This window comes from Pteropus alecto, unplaced genomic scaffold (genome assembly GCF_000325575.1).
Source record: "Pteropus alecto unplaced genomic scaffold, ASM32557v1 scaffold226, whole genome shotgun sequence".
Lineage (NCBI taxonomy): Eukaryota > Metazoa > Chordata > Mammalia > Chiroptera > Pteropodidae > Pteropus > Pteropus alecto.
In genome coordinates, this window is record NW_006440132.1 from 6,933,247 (window position 1) to 6,947,968 (window position 14,722).

Consider the following 14,722-nt stretch of genomic DNA (forward strand, 5'->3'; position numbering starts at 1 on the left):
GAACCAGGTAGTATAGCAGCGTTGTTGGAGGCGGGGGCAGTTGAGCACCTACTGCATACCAGGCACGGTGCTATGAACTGTATGTGCACCATCCCATTTAATTCCCACCATGACCCTTCGGAGGAGAAACTACTGCCCCCAGGTGAGGACACTAAACCTCCAAGTTAGTACAGCGACTTGCCCAAGGTAACACCGCCAGTTAGCCTCAGAGTGCAACTCAAAAAGTCCATGCTCTTCCCGCCATCCTCCCTCATCAAAGTTATTCTTGCCCCTGGCTAGCATAAAACAAGGCAACTGTCAAGTCTGAGATGATGTAATTCTCAGATGATTACTGCCTTAGGGAATGGGGAGCTGCTGCCCACCACCATCCAGCCACCTCTTCCCCACCTCCTGCCCTCAGCAGGCCTGATTCCACTGCTCCCACCATGTGCCTGCTGCCCTGTGGCACAGTGGGCCCAAACTCATCAGGAAGAAGCAACAAGGCCAACAAGTCTACAGGCTGCCACTCACTGACACTTATCCTCTTCCCCACCCCCCACCCCCCACCCCCGTCTGGCAGACCAACCCCTCTGCTCCTTTTGCAGCCAATCAATCCAAATCCCAAAATGCCCAACACTTTTAGCAAGAGAATGGCCCTGAGTGACCCACAAATGGAGAAATACAACTGTGCCTTGTGGCTGGCATCCAGGTGACAAAAGGGAAGGCTGTGGTCTAGTTCCCATCCTATCCCTCCATAGGCACAGGACCGGCTGAAGGGGGCTTGTTCCAGATCAGCCTTAGCAGGAAGCCTCCAATCTTCCCTGATACACCAGCAGGCCGGCCCCCAGGCTCCAGCAAGCTCCACTTGGCTCCAGTGGGCTGTGACCTGCATTGAACTAGAACGGCTTCAGCTGCAAACATCCCCTCCCAATTACGTCTGCCTTGGGCCAGCGTTAAACACCAGTGTGCCGCCCCTGGCACAACCCACCCAGTGGCAGAGAGGGACCACATGCCCGGCAGCAGCAGGGAGGCCAGCCCAAATTAGACCTTGTCATAGGCAAACCAAAGAACGGAGCTGCGAATCGACGGGTCATGTTCAATCTGGCTCTGTCACTCTACCCAAGCAATGTGAAACCCACTCGACAGAGCCAGTGAAATGCCAAGGGGGAGAGACATTCGAGCACAGGCCTCCTTGCCAAGATCTCGTTGTCCACATCCAAGTCCTACGCTCGGGCTGGTCCCAAGCTCAGAGGCTTGAGGGGCCGGGCTGGCCAGGGGGAAGCCAGACAGCCAGGGCTGCAGCCACTGGCTAGTCCCTTACCTTGCTCTGTGGGGGAGAGGCTGCCAGCTGTTGCTGCTTTGCGATGTTCTCTGACAGGCACCAGCACACTCTCTTCTTCTGCTCCTGTGAGTGCGCTTCCAAAGTGAATAAGCACTCTGCCTTCTGACGTCAGGGAAAATAGAGAAGGGGATGGTCAGGACTGCTCCCTGGTTCAGGGGGCTCCCAGGCCCAAGCCCATCCCTCGGTTCCGCAGGGCGAGGCCGCAGCAGGGAGTGGAGTGCCCACTAAAAGCCACAAATGCACATTAATCCCCGGCGACATCGAGGCAGCCAGAGGAGCAGGGAAGCTGGTTTGGAGGCCAGCTGGTGAGCCTTATGCACACAGGCTGGGGGAAGGGAGGGAGGCAGTGGTTCCCTATACAGTGGAGGCCTGTGGAGAGCCACAGAACAGAAATGGTGAGGTCACTGCCGGGGACAGGCAGCACAAGGCAGCAGCTGGGAGGGCACATGGAGAAGGAACCCAGAGGGCCAAGGTTCCCGCTCCTCTGATGCTCTGTGGAGCCAGGACCTCTCCCTTGGCTCGCAGGACCCCCTCCCCCACCTAGGGCACACTCAGCTGATCACCAGGCCAGGGTTGGATGGCTGACTGGCTGGACGTACCAACAGAACCCTTTGGAAGTCTTTGGGAGGCAGAGTCATGTGGCCTTCCACAGCCCCACTACGGCCGGGCACCTGAGCTGGGTCTGATCAATGGCTGTTCAGCTCCACTGAGTACAACAGCAGTCCCTGGCACCGCTGTCATTTAAATGTCTCCTTGCTATTTAACCTCGTTAAGTGCTGCAGTCTCGTCCCCCCAACTAGATTAGAAACTCCTTCTCGGAAGGCCTTTTTTATCTAGACCTAGAATAGTGCTTGGCAAGTAAAGCCTCGGTAAGCTTTGGCTCCCTGGAGGGACTTCCGGGATGAGGTCAAAGCGAGGCCAGCTTGGCCTGAGCGAGCACCAGGGAGCTGCCTTGACCCGGCGAGTGGGCCAGAAGCTGTCAGAATGTGCTGGGGGCGGGGAGAGGCGGTGCAGCATGCCCCGTATTATCCACCACAGGACACTCTGATCAGAGGATTAGGAGCTCTTTCTGACTCCGCTGGAATTTGATTATAGCCTCACAGGGCTGCGATTAGATGAACTCAGCCAGGGAGCTAAGAGCATGAGCTGGATGGCTTGGAACGGAGAAGATGGTGTTTGTGTGTGGTCCTTCCTCATTTTGCAGTTGGACAGGCCTGGTCTGAATCCCAGCCTTGCCACTTCCTAGCTGACGACCTCCGACCTCTGGAAAGTCTGTAAAATGGAATGATAATGCTATGGCCCACCTCTCAGAGCTATCGGGAGGCAAGCAGTGAGGGCCGTCTGACGCCTCACGAACAGCTCCAGCCGCTACTACTCAGTGCCTCATTCCTTTAGCACATATTCATTGAGCACCTGCTATGTGTCAGAGACTGTGCTAGGCCCTGGAGGTAAAGGGGGAAGCAAGAGAGACAGACGTCTTGCCCTGGGGCTGGGGGCAGACAATAAACCAATAAACAACTAAACAATACAATTACAAATGTGGAAAGACCGCAAGGGAAGCAGTCTTACTTGAGCCTGGTGGTCAGAGCAGCGCTCCAGCAAAGGCTTAGATAATAAGGACCAGCAAGGGAAGTGCTTAGAAGAAATTGTTCCAGGAAGAAGAAACAGCAAATGCAAATGCTCTGAGCTGGGGTGGTTATTGGCATCGTCCAACAGCATTTGGGGACATTTTCCATCCTGCTATCCAACCCAGCTCTTAGGGGTACCACCTTCGGGGCAGGGCCACCTCCCATGCTAAGTGTTCCCTAGGTGCAGTCCAGAAGCTAATCTTCCTAAAAGCCTCAGAAGAAAGAAGGAAGAAAGCCCCACCCCTGGGCTTCTGGGAACTGGGTAGGTGTGTGAGGCAATCCTACCACTTAACGACAGATTCCCTCCACTGCCCAGAACCCCTGGCCCACCACAGGGGAAGATACACTCAGAAAAAGACGCCAAGATTCCTCAGGGAGAAGTTGGGTGGGCAGGAAACGACCAGTGGGCCCTCTGCTCCCTGTCTCATCATGTCTCCCCTGTGAGGAGAGGGGTGAGGCAGGGACTATGGTTCCTTCCAGCTTTGGAAAAGGCCACCACTCCACAAAGCTGGCCTAGCTGGAGCCGCCCAGATCCTGCCTCCACCTAGCTGGTTAGGTTTCACCAAATCCCTTCATCTCCCTGAGCCCCGAATCTTCCTCTGTTTCTTTTAGTTCTGAAATAGGAATTCTGTCATAATAATAATTCCTTTTATCTAATTATCAATTTTCAAAAGCACTTTCTCATCCATGATCTCAAGAAAGGCTTCGAATTTCAAGGACCTAAACTCAGGCCTGGCCTGGAGGCTGGCTATCTTAGATGGGCACACATTGGGAAGCACTTGCTCTCAAGGCTCCTCTCTAGATGCTTCATGGAGCTTTGGAGGCTGGCCTGGCCAAGAGAGACAGCATGAAGCCAGCTCCCTCCGGGGTGGCTGAATTCCTAGCTGCCTAACTCTATCTAAATTAGGGCCCCAGCGCTGTCCTGGCTGACCCTGCGCATGAACCGCCAGTTTTAATACACTCCGTGATCCAAGCCAATGCTGGTTGCGGAGCTGATGCACACTCTGCCCTCAGTACCAGGCTCCAAGGTCAAGGGTGTAAGCTACACCCTTGAAAGCATTCTCATGTAACTCATTGAGAGGCAGGACTTCTTGACTGCAGGGTGGTTAGCCAAGCACAGAGCTCTCCAGGTGCAGCAGCACGGGGCCTGGGCCTCTGCATTCGAACATGAGTGTGCCCGAATCCAACCAGAGACCCGACTCCTCTTCTCCTCTTTAAAACCCCCATCTTGCCTCACCCACTTGTTCCTGAAATAATATTATCTTTGTAAAAACTAAAACTCTTTCTTCAATGATTTACAGTTGTTCACCTGCTTTGACAAATGTTCTCTCCTTTAATTCTCCCAATGATCCTCGACATAGGGAGGAAAGAAAGGCACAGTTGCTGCCATTTTTCAGATGAGAAAACTAAGGCTCAGAAAGGTTAGGTTGGCAGCCCCAGGAGGTCTCAGGAGAGGAGACAAAGTCTGTCTTTCGTCTCCTCCAGAGCCTACTATCTTGCCACATTTGTATAACTGCATATGTACATTACAAACAGATATTCCTCTTAGCTTTCTCTTTAAAAGATCAATAACTCATGGGCGATGTCTCTAATGGAGAGGAAAGGAATATGAAAAGCTCTGCCCCTGTTATGAAGCTGACGACAATAACAGCTACCATTTATTGAGTGCTCACTGTGTGCCAGGCTCTGAGCTAAGTGCTTTGGACATGGTATCTTATTGAATCTCATTTAATCATTATAACAACCTTGCTAGGTAGGCTTCATCGGCCTTGTTTCAGAGATGAGGATATGACTTGCCCAGATCGCTAAGTTCGGAAATGGCAGAGCCAAGATTCAAATGCAGGTCTTCTTAACCCCAGAGTGCGGATCGAGATTAATGGAGCCAGGATCAGATTCCAGGTGAGGGAACGGTCCCTGGCCAATGAGCACTTTGACCCAATGCCCCTGGTGCTTTGAAGTCATCTGTCCCATGGATTTGCGGGGGCTGAGGGACACCTGTCCAGAGAAATAGAGACCCCAGGGCCAAGGGCTACTTAGGGCGATCCCACCCACGCCCTGCTGCTGGAGGGTATAATCAGAGAGCAGCTGCCACCCAAACAATTGGGACTTTCTCAGTGCCTGGGAAAACCCTCTCCAAATCCTGACTCTTCTGCCCTGGTTTCTTCTCCGGGTGCCACCTGCCTGTCAGGCAATGAAGAGAAACCACCTGTTGGAAGTTCCAACTACAATGTGAGTTTGGAGTTCTCCACAGGATCCTAAACCACCGTGTCAAGCCTGTCCCAGGCTACAAAGCATACAGTCATCTTGTCTCCCTTCATTACAGAAATGCCTTTCATAAATAGCAACCCATTAGGAGAAAAAAGAGGTTTCTGGCTGCCTGTGAGCTTCAACTCCCCAGCCCCTTGGGGTCAGATCACCTGGCACTTTACTGAAATAAAAAGCCCCAGATCAATATCCCATCATCAATCTTTGGAGGGCTTAGGAGGTCACAGCTCCCAGGAAACCGATGAGCAGAAGTGCTTCTCTCTGGGAAAAACAACCCCGGCCTGGCAGGAAGCTCTCTTGGCATTAAAGAACTGGAAGCTTCATTTCAGGCCCTGCCAGAGTGAATCAGAATCAAGAGGGATGTGGATGGAGGGGCAAATGCTCTGGCTCTTCCCAGCCTGGCTCACAGCTTCTAAGCTGATCGCTGGGCTCTGTGGAACTGAACACCCACTAGCTCTGAAGTGCCTTTGCCAGCTACTTCCAGTGCCTGGTGGGATGTGCTGACACAGGGGAGGATATCCAATGACTCCTTGTCCCTCGGGTTGCCATTCTAGGCAGCAAGGGTCCCCGGCTGAGCAATCACAATGTCCACTGCCCTTTGGAACTCTCTGAAGCTAACTTATCAACTCTGTCTTCTCCTTCAGGGGTCTTCACCCCAGGGGATTCTCTGGAAGTCTCGTAGCTCTTAGCGAGAAACTGAAGGAATGATTTTCAATCACAAATGACACACACATTCCTTCTCTAAAGAGTATACTCCTCTTGGCCAGCCAGTGTGAGCCATGCCCCACCCACAGGGACCTTCCCACAAGACAGGCAGGTTCCCAGGGCTGTTGGGTGGAACAGACTGAAGCAGAAGATAGGAATGGGTCTAATGAATCCTTGCTTGGGACAGAGAGCACCCCCTGCTCATATTAATGGAGACATGAGATTGGGAATAAAAAATTAACCGAAAATCTAAAAGAATATGATGGCTCAGTGGCTCTCAACTTTTTCATCACCAAGAACCTCTTTGATTAAAGCCATGGTTTAATGATATTTTATCTCCCAAATCATATCAAGCAATGAGGTATTTGCCCAATTTTGCTCAACAAAGGCAGAGCACTGCCCATATGAGCTTCTGATGAGACCGAGATAACCAGAAACACCAATCACAGTGAGCGGGTGTCATTCCAGCCTCAAACCCCGACACTTGATGCGTTCCTTAGCCTATATTATCTGGCCCCGGTAAAGGCCATGTGAAACACTGACGAGACCCTTAGGAGAGGTCCTGGATAGTACTTTCTGGAAAAAGAGGACAAAAGAGGCAGGCATAGGATTCAGAGCAATCTCCAGAGGAAGGGCTCCCAAATAAATAAATAGGGAGATGCATAGCTGTCCGGCCACACCCTCATTAGGACCCCCAGGAGGTCCTAAGCAGGAGATCAGTGTCCCCTGCCCCCTCTATGCACTTCTGTGCCCACCGCTCCTCTACACAGAGTAAGAGACGCAGGGGCAGGGACCACTGTTTCTATCAGGACCTGCCCCAGGACAAGGTAGAGAGGAGGCAGCATCAGAACCCTGGACTAGAACCTTGCCCAAAATCCCCCCTCAAGCACCAGGTCTCGGATCTCTCTCCTCAAATTCAGGGGGAAGGACTCACCTCTGCTAGATACAGCACACAGAATTTCAGATCTTCCGAAGAACCTTCGGGAACAAAAAGTAAGACTTGCGTTACAATTGGTTACAGAGTCTCAGGGGTTTGCTTGAGCAGAGCCGGCTGTCTCGCCCAGAGGGCTGTGTGCGGTACTTCCTGGAAAAAGACAAAGAAAGAAGCAGGCACAGGGGACAGGGAAATCTCTGGAGGAAATGCTACTTAACAACTAACCAAGCTGAGGCACAGCTGTAAGGCCTTTGCCTGCAGGTCAGCCTGACTCAAGGAATGCTGAGATCTCATCTCCATGAGAGGCAGCTAGAGTCCCTTTGGGCATCAAACAGCCAGGTACAGAGAGCTGTCATCCATCCCAGGAGGCCTCTTCCTTCCTGCGATGAGGGACACGGAGGTAGCACATAGTTGGGTTTTCCTTTAAACATTCCAAATGCCTTCGCCATTCTGAAATTCAATAAGGAGCCACTAGGTCGCTGGACGGGCTTTGTTTCTCACCAAGGATTGCATGGGCCATGCAGGTGGGGGATCCCCAATTATGGACTGGGTGGAGCCCAGAGATGGCCTCTCAGACCAGGCTCAACCCCTCGGTGTGTTCTCCTAGAGCCATCTCACCCCTGCTCTGGAATTCCAAACTCGACCATTCACCAAGCCCTCCCCACCTGGGATGCAGCTGGGAGGGAGCGTTGGCTGCTCCCCTCCCCTTCAGCAGAGGAGCTAAGGTGGCATACCTACCCTACGGCAGAAGATGATTCAGTCAGAGTGCTTCAGAAGCACAAGGGCCAAGAGATGACTGCCAGCTGTTGGGGAAGGTTTCCTGGTGGAGGATCCTTTTGAGTTTGAACTCAAGATGAGCCGAATAAACAGCAGAGGAAGGGCTCCCAAATAAATAAATAGGGAGAGAATAAACACACCGGGAGGTGAGAACAGCATGGACAAAGGCACGGAGATGGAGAAGCACGAGACGTGCCTAAGGGATAGCGAGGGTGATGAAGAAGCCCCGCCTCTTCTCCAGGACACCTCCCCTGACAGTTGCAGGCTGCTTCTTAGAAACCAGCAACACACCCCACTGGGCACTATCATCTGGGTACTGGCCGGGGATGGTTTGTAACTTCCTGTATTTCAAACAATAGACCTCACCAGGCAGGCTGTCAGTTTTGAGGGAAGCAAAAATACAGCACGTATAACAGCAAACAGTTCGAGTGCCATAGAACTTTAGAGTACCACAGTGCTACGTGCCGACCAAATGCTTTACCTGAGTGAGCTCAGCCCTCACAACACCCGCCGAGGCATGATTCATGTGAGAAAACTGAGGCACAAATGGCTTGAGGGACAAGCCCCAGGTAGAAAGGAGAAGAACCAGGATTTATCTCCCCTACTCAAGGAAGCCTGGCTCCAGAACCCACGCTCTGAACCACTACACACCGGGCTCTCAAATGCCTCTGCTCCCTCAAGGAAATAGGCCCAGTGCTGGGCTCAAAGCGACCCCTCCACGCATACCTGAATCAAAGAAATTGTCAAAGGAATTGCAGACTGTGTTGCAAAATAAAGGTGCCAAGGTACAAACAGAGACAATAGGTCAAGCCTATTCCTAGGAAAATTCGTGAGTGAGGACCCTCATGTGAGTGAAGGCCAGGCCCCCTCAGAGCAAGCATGTGGGCAGCTTCCCCAGGGCAAAACCACCCCTAGGGCCAGAGGTGTCAACCAGAGCCAGATAAAAACAGCCCATTAGTCAATGGGCTTCACTTTGGCCTTAGAGAGGACAAATCTCGTTTCTTCTCACCTAGAGGTGGGTTGGGAGGTAGGGAGGGAGCCCTGCCTAAGAAGCCCATCATGTTTAAGGAACCTGTCATTTCAAAGCTTCTGCCAGTTCCTTATGCTGCTGAGGGTGGGAACAAAAGAAGGTGGTTTGTTTTGTTTAAAACACACTGAGACATTTCCTTCACTTTCCAGAAGCGGATCTCAGTGCCAAGAGAAATATAAAAAGATCTACATAAGAAAATAGCAATTCGGGTTTTAGAAGTTGGCGGTGAGAGAAGAGAAGGCTCCCTGAGGGAAGGGAAAGCCAAGGAGATGGGAGCCTCAAGGAGACAGGAGGACGAGTTTGGGGGACACAGCCTGGAACACGTTCCCGATAGAGCAGGATGCCTGACAACTGCCTTGACAACTTTTCTGTTCTGCAACGCTGCCCGCCACCACCCTCCTGCATTACCCCAAACCTTCGCTGACATCCACCCCACATCCTGGCCTTGTGCTGGCAGCACTTAGAGAGAAAGAAGGAATGGGAGCAGTGCTCGGCATAGCTCAGAGCCTCAGGAAAGGATGACAAGCCTCCAGAGCCGAGGGTGCCAGGAGGGAGCCGCAGCTGTGGCAAAGCAGGCTGCACGGGAGCTGAGCCGGGAGAGAGACCTCGGCCCCACCGGACGCCCTTGGGAACGTGAGCTTGAGCTCTGGACTCTCCAGAGTGGCAACGGGGCGAGTGGAAAGGAAGAGGGAGGCAGCACACGTTCAGGTTTCCCTCCGACACTCCAAATGCTTTTGCCCTTTTGAAAAGTAACAAGGAGCTATTTGGTTCCTGGGTGGGCCTTGCTTCCCACCGATGAACGTGTGGGTTTCGCAGAGGAAATCCCCAGTCACGGGCTGGGTAGGGCCCCAAGAGGGCCCAGGCCTGACCCCTCCGTCATCTTCCCAGAGCCCTCTCCAGCCTGGCCTGAGACCCCACACTCAGCTGTTCACCAAGCCCTGTCTGTCCTTCAAGACAAGCCAAGAGGGTCAACGTCTCCATTTTTCAGATGCAGAAACTGAAGCCTGGAGAGGAAAACAACTTATCTAAGGCAATCTGTGAGAAAGCGGCAGAGCTGAGGCCTGAACCCAGGACTGCCTGCCTCCACAGCCTGGGTTCTCACCACCGTGTCATCCTTCTGCCCCCAACCAGTATATTCCTCTGTCATTTCGCCAGGCCATGCACTCCAGAAGTGGAAACGTGTCTCTTCCACAGCTCTCGCCTTGGCGGCCAGCACCGATGTGGGCTCTGAGGATGTGCTCAGAAAATGTCAATCAACTAAATTTAACTCCAAGCATTCCAGCAGCTAGGACCTAAGCATCTAAGTTTCCAAGACTGGGCACCTGGCTCCCCAGGGTGGATGGAGAGGCCGAGAATCAGCTGGACATTTCCAGGCCATCCTGAGAGACCAGAGCAGGCCAGGAGGACACACTGTGGGCGGGATGCTGGCCGCCTGGGAGGCAGAAACACAAAAAGCAGCAAAGCCAGTGGGTGGCAGAGGCAGGAAGAGACCACAATGGGCCCCGGCTGACCGGAGATGTCCCAATTGTTAGCGCCAGCTCTCTGCCTGTTCCCATTACACTGCCATGCAGCCCTGCTGAAGCTTTAGGGAAGCTGGGCAGGAGGAGGGCAGGCGAGGTTTAAGGGACCATCATCTGAAGCCCTGCAGGAGGAGGAAACTCTCAGACCCCAAGCTAACACAGTGCTTCCGGTCTCTTTTCATTCATTCACCCAACAAACATTCTTTGGGCACCTATGATATTCTGGGCCCAGTGCTAAGCCCTGGGAGTACGCTTTTCCAGCCGAGCTAAGCACCCTTCACAGAAGTCACATGGGGGAGTCCTTAGTCCCGGGGTGGGGCAGATTCTCCCTGGCCAGGGAACAACCCCAGCCCTAGCCAGCAGGAAAGCCTGGGTGTGTTCCTTGTTTACCATCTTCCTTGCCTCAGACTGAACTCTCTATACATGTTGATTTGAAAGAGACAAGAAACCTAGGAGAGTGAGCAATGTTAATCAGAGATCATTCGGCCAACAGACGCTCCAGCTGAGTCCCAAATGCATCTCTTAAAAGCTTCACTCAGGCCCTGCTGCCGAAGCACAGCGGGTCTCTGGGGGCACAAGGGAGTCAGGCAGGAAATTAGGCGCCAGGACTCAGGACACTGGGTCCTGTGGCTCCAACTCCAACTGCAGGAGTCACTGGACTTCTGCAAACCCCCGGGACCCGCAAGCCTAGCGTCCCAGCAACGCGGGGGTGGGGAGGGGCGAGGACTCTGCCAATGCCTGGAAAGAAATCTAAGCGGTGGAATGTGCACCTTGAGTTCACCTCAGTGTCACTGAGCCATTTCCTTCATCCTCAGCAGCTCATGGGCTCCCTAGAGAGCCATGTTCACTATTTGCTCACTGACACTGCTGGAGAAGGGCACACACACACAGACACACACACAGACACACACACAGAGACACACACAGACACACACACAGAGATACACACAGACACACAGACACACACACAGACACACACAGACACACACACATACCCTCTCATGCCAACCCAACAGGCTCTCATGGCATGGTCATCTCTCCTGAGGAGTGCTGGCCTTGGCCACCATCAGCCTGCCATCTGCGGGGAGAGGATGTGGTCTCCAGCCCCAGAAAGCCATGCCTGCACAAGGCTGTTGCTCGCACGAGCTCAGCATCTGGGAGGTTTCTCTGCAAAACCTCAAGGCCCCACACCACCTAACGTGACCATCCACCACCCAGCGGAGGCTGGAGCTCACCCTGCTTCTAATTTCAAACCTTAGGTCTGGAGGCTCTAGGAGGGGACGATCCAACCAATTTGCAGTCAAGGCTCCCTCGAGGGGTGGTGGCAAGACATACAGGCACTATCAAGCTTCTCATAGCAATTCAGGGTCTGTCTGGGGATACCAGGGCTGGGAGGGAACACAAAGGACTGGCCCAACCCTTGTTTCACAGTCAGAGAAGCTGAAGCCCAGAAAAGAGAAAGAGCCAGCTGAGGTCACTCAGCACGTCAGCAGCAAAGCTGAGCCCAGACCCCAAACTCCCAGCTGTTACCCTCAGCTCTTCCACTGCCCCTGTCGCTCCCATCACAAACCCTACCCAGAGCACAACCAGTGTGAACCCCCCTTCTTTTCTCTCCCTCCCTTTAGCAAGAGGCTGAGCACTGCCCCCCAGTAAGGGTTCCATTCTATAATCAATCAGCCCACGTTACCTGCCCCCTAGTACTCCTCACAGCCGACTGGGTCCCAGACTGTCTGAGCTGAGGATGGGCAGATGCACACAGGAAAGGACTGTACAGTGTGTGCGCAGGAGGGTGGGAGGGACGCGGCAGTGGACGTGTAGGGGAAGCTGGTGTGAGGGAGGGAGGAAAAGACAGAGCAGCAGGAAGCCAAGGGCAGTAGCTCTCACCTGCCCCTCTCCCAAGGGAGCTCCCTGCAGTGCCAGGGTCTGAGCTGAACTTGCTCAGAGAACTGCTCCTCACCACTGACTTTAGTCAGATGGAACCCGCCCCGAGGGAGGGGCTGGCCCCAAGCGAGGTGACTTGCTTTTTCCTTTCAGTGGCCGCCCTGGTCAGTGGGCAGGAGAAAGCTAGAGGCAGAGAAGAAGTTGTAAGTAGTTCCTGGTTCTCACGCTGCCCGGTGTCTAAGGAGGAAGGCCAGCAGGGGCCAAGCACACAGGTCGGGTTTGCAAACAGGCAGGAAGTTTTCCTGGAGCAAAACTCGTCAAAACAGAATTCTTTCGTTGGGTAATATTTTCCTCCCTGCTCCTGTCACTCATGCTCAAACAGGTCTGTTGTTGTTTTCATAATCTGGGAGAGGAAATCAAGCCCCTTTCAGCAGAGACCTCAGGCGCCAAACCAAACCACTCAACAGATACTCTCCCAGCCGGCTTCCCGTTCCCGAGTGGAGGAGGGCATGATGCAAAGTTTGGGGCTGAGGTTCACTCCACGCTCCCAGGTGCTCCTGCTCGCCGGCCCCCAGCCACATATGCTCCAGATTCCTTGGGCTCTGGCCAGAGCAACGCAGCCGAGAGAGAAGGAACAGTGGTCTCTTGTCCCGGATATGTGTGGTGAGTGTGGTGGCAAGTAGCATTTATTGGGCACCTGGTGTGGGTCAGGCACTTTGCATATATGACCTAATTTAACCTTCGCAACAACCTTCTGAGAGACTATTGCTATCCCACATTTACCTGCGAGGAAACGGGTTCAGAGAGGTTGAGTAACTTACCCAAGGTCACATAAGTAGTGAGGGGGCAGGGCCGAGATCCGAACGCGGGTCTAAGTCCAAAGCTCTTCCCACTCTACTCCCCATCCTCCCTAAACATCTCTGGAAAAGAAACCTCCCAGCAAAACTCAGGGTGCATGGGGAAGTCTGCCAGCCTAGAATGGAACGTAAGTGTCTGAGAGCCCACCAGCCCTGGGACAGGACCGGATGGCACACGCTCAGATGCCTCACCGACAACTAGCAGCTCAGCACCAGAGGGGCTGGACCCAAACTGAGCCTCTAGAGTGTCCAGAGTGGTGGATTTGGCACAAGCGAGGAGGGGTCCCAGAGCATCCTAGGCAATCACTTACCTTCCTGCAGCTTCACGCTCCGGAGGTAGAGGGGGTTCCTCAGGACGTTGCAGCGGCCCGGCTCGTCCTCCTTGGTGAAGAGCAGCAGGTCCGAATAGGCGAACAGCGTCACCTGCGTCAGGCAAGAGCAAACAGAACTGGTTCTTCAGCTGTCCCAGAGGCCGGGAGCCATGACCTCTCCTAGAGGTCCAGATAAGGATCCCTCGTCATCTCAGACAGGACCAGGAACGGACTTAGTGTGGCCTCAGCCAAGGGCAGAGACCTGACCTGTAGTCGAGACTGCCCCTTTGTCCTACAGTTTTCTACAGCTCCACACCTCACAGTGGGAAAAAAATAATAAACGACAGAAATGACCCTCACCCTCCATGGCAGATGGCCCCCGCAAGCCTCTCCGCGGCCTGACAGCCCACGAGCCCACCTCTCTGGCCAAAAGCCCCTGGAATCTCCAGCCCAGCACCCTTGGCTTAGAGCCACCCTCGAGCTGCAGGATGTTCTGCATCTGCTTGGATTCTCCTCTAAATATCTGGCTGTAAGAGCACTAGATTTGAAATCAAAAGTCATGAGGCTCCTATCCCACTAAGTAGCCATGAAAACTCGGTTAAGTCCCACGAGTTTTCTCATCCATACAAACAGGGGCAGAGACTCTGCCCAGTTTCCCCACAGGCTCCTTTCACAAGCTCTGTGCAGACTGTGAATTGAAGCATCATGCAGTGTGAGATATTATGACAACCCAATCCCTTGCAGATAATTTTAACTGCAGTAATGCGCAATCGGTTCAAGAAAAAGCCAGTTACTTATGCTCCAATACCGACATGTGCACAACTTTTATCCCTTTTATGCACTAGCTGCTTCAAAAATAAAGGAGAAAGCTATTTTTAGACATTATAGGTAAACCAACAGGCATGCTCAGCATATTTTTGTGCTACAAAAATCCCCTTAATCCTCTAATGCCACTAAAGATTACACCATTCTTTGTTTTGTAAATTCTGCAGTGGTCTGTAGTCAAGAGCAATAAAATCCAATTTTAGATTCTCTGAGGAAAACAAAATATAATTAATTATGTGAATTTCCCTTTGCGGTGTCAAAATTTGAGACTTCATCTCTTCTGAAGTTAGAAGAGTCAGCTAGGAGGGCCTGGCATGTACTAGTAAGGGTCGCAGTGAGTACCTGTTAGATTGTCATTGAAGTTTAAAAAGCCAGCGTGTTAACATTTAGCTATCCGACTGTTAAAGGCAACCTAACAACTTCACCTCTGAGACTATCCAACAGAAATACTCATAAGGCTATATAAATATGAACCTGTAAAGATGTTCTTAGCAATATTTTGTGATAAAAGAAAACGTATATAAACTAATGGGAGTGGGGAATGGGGATGACATAGAAAAAAAATGTAATAAAATAAACAAGGGAAGGGTAAAAGAAAAAAGAACAAATGCTCATCAAGAGATGGATAAAATAAATTATGCTACCTTCATGTGGTAAAATTTTGTGCA

The 14,722-nt window shown here is 52.5% G+C and overlaps 1 protein-coding gene across 5 annotated transcripts in view; it reads right to left on the reverse strand.

Moving 5' to 3' along the window:
* RGS3 (regulator of G protein signaling 3) overlaps window positions 1-14,722 on the reverse strand; it is a 115,760-nt gene that overhangs the window by 53,146 nt on the left and 47,892 nt on the right. For 4 of the 5 annotated variants that reach the window (XM_006917110.2, XM_025050444.1, XM_006917109.1 and 1 more), the window contains 3 exons: window positions 13,230-13,341; window positions 6,854-6,897; window positions 1,301-1,423 (listed from right to left, as the gene is read on the reverse strand). In XM_006917110.2, the coding sequence (XP_006917172.1) occupies window positions 1,301-1,423; window positions 6,854-6,897; window positions 13,230-13,341 (279 nt within the window). Of the gene's footprint in view, window positions 1-1,300; window positions 1,424-6,853; window positions 6,898-13,229; window positions 13,342-13,589; window positions 13,988-14,722 lie in introns of those variants that run through there. The other variant, XM_025050443.1, reaches the window with a different exon arrangement.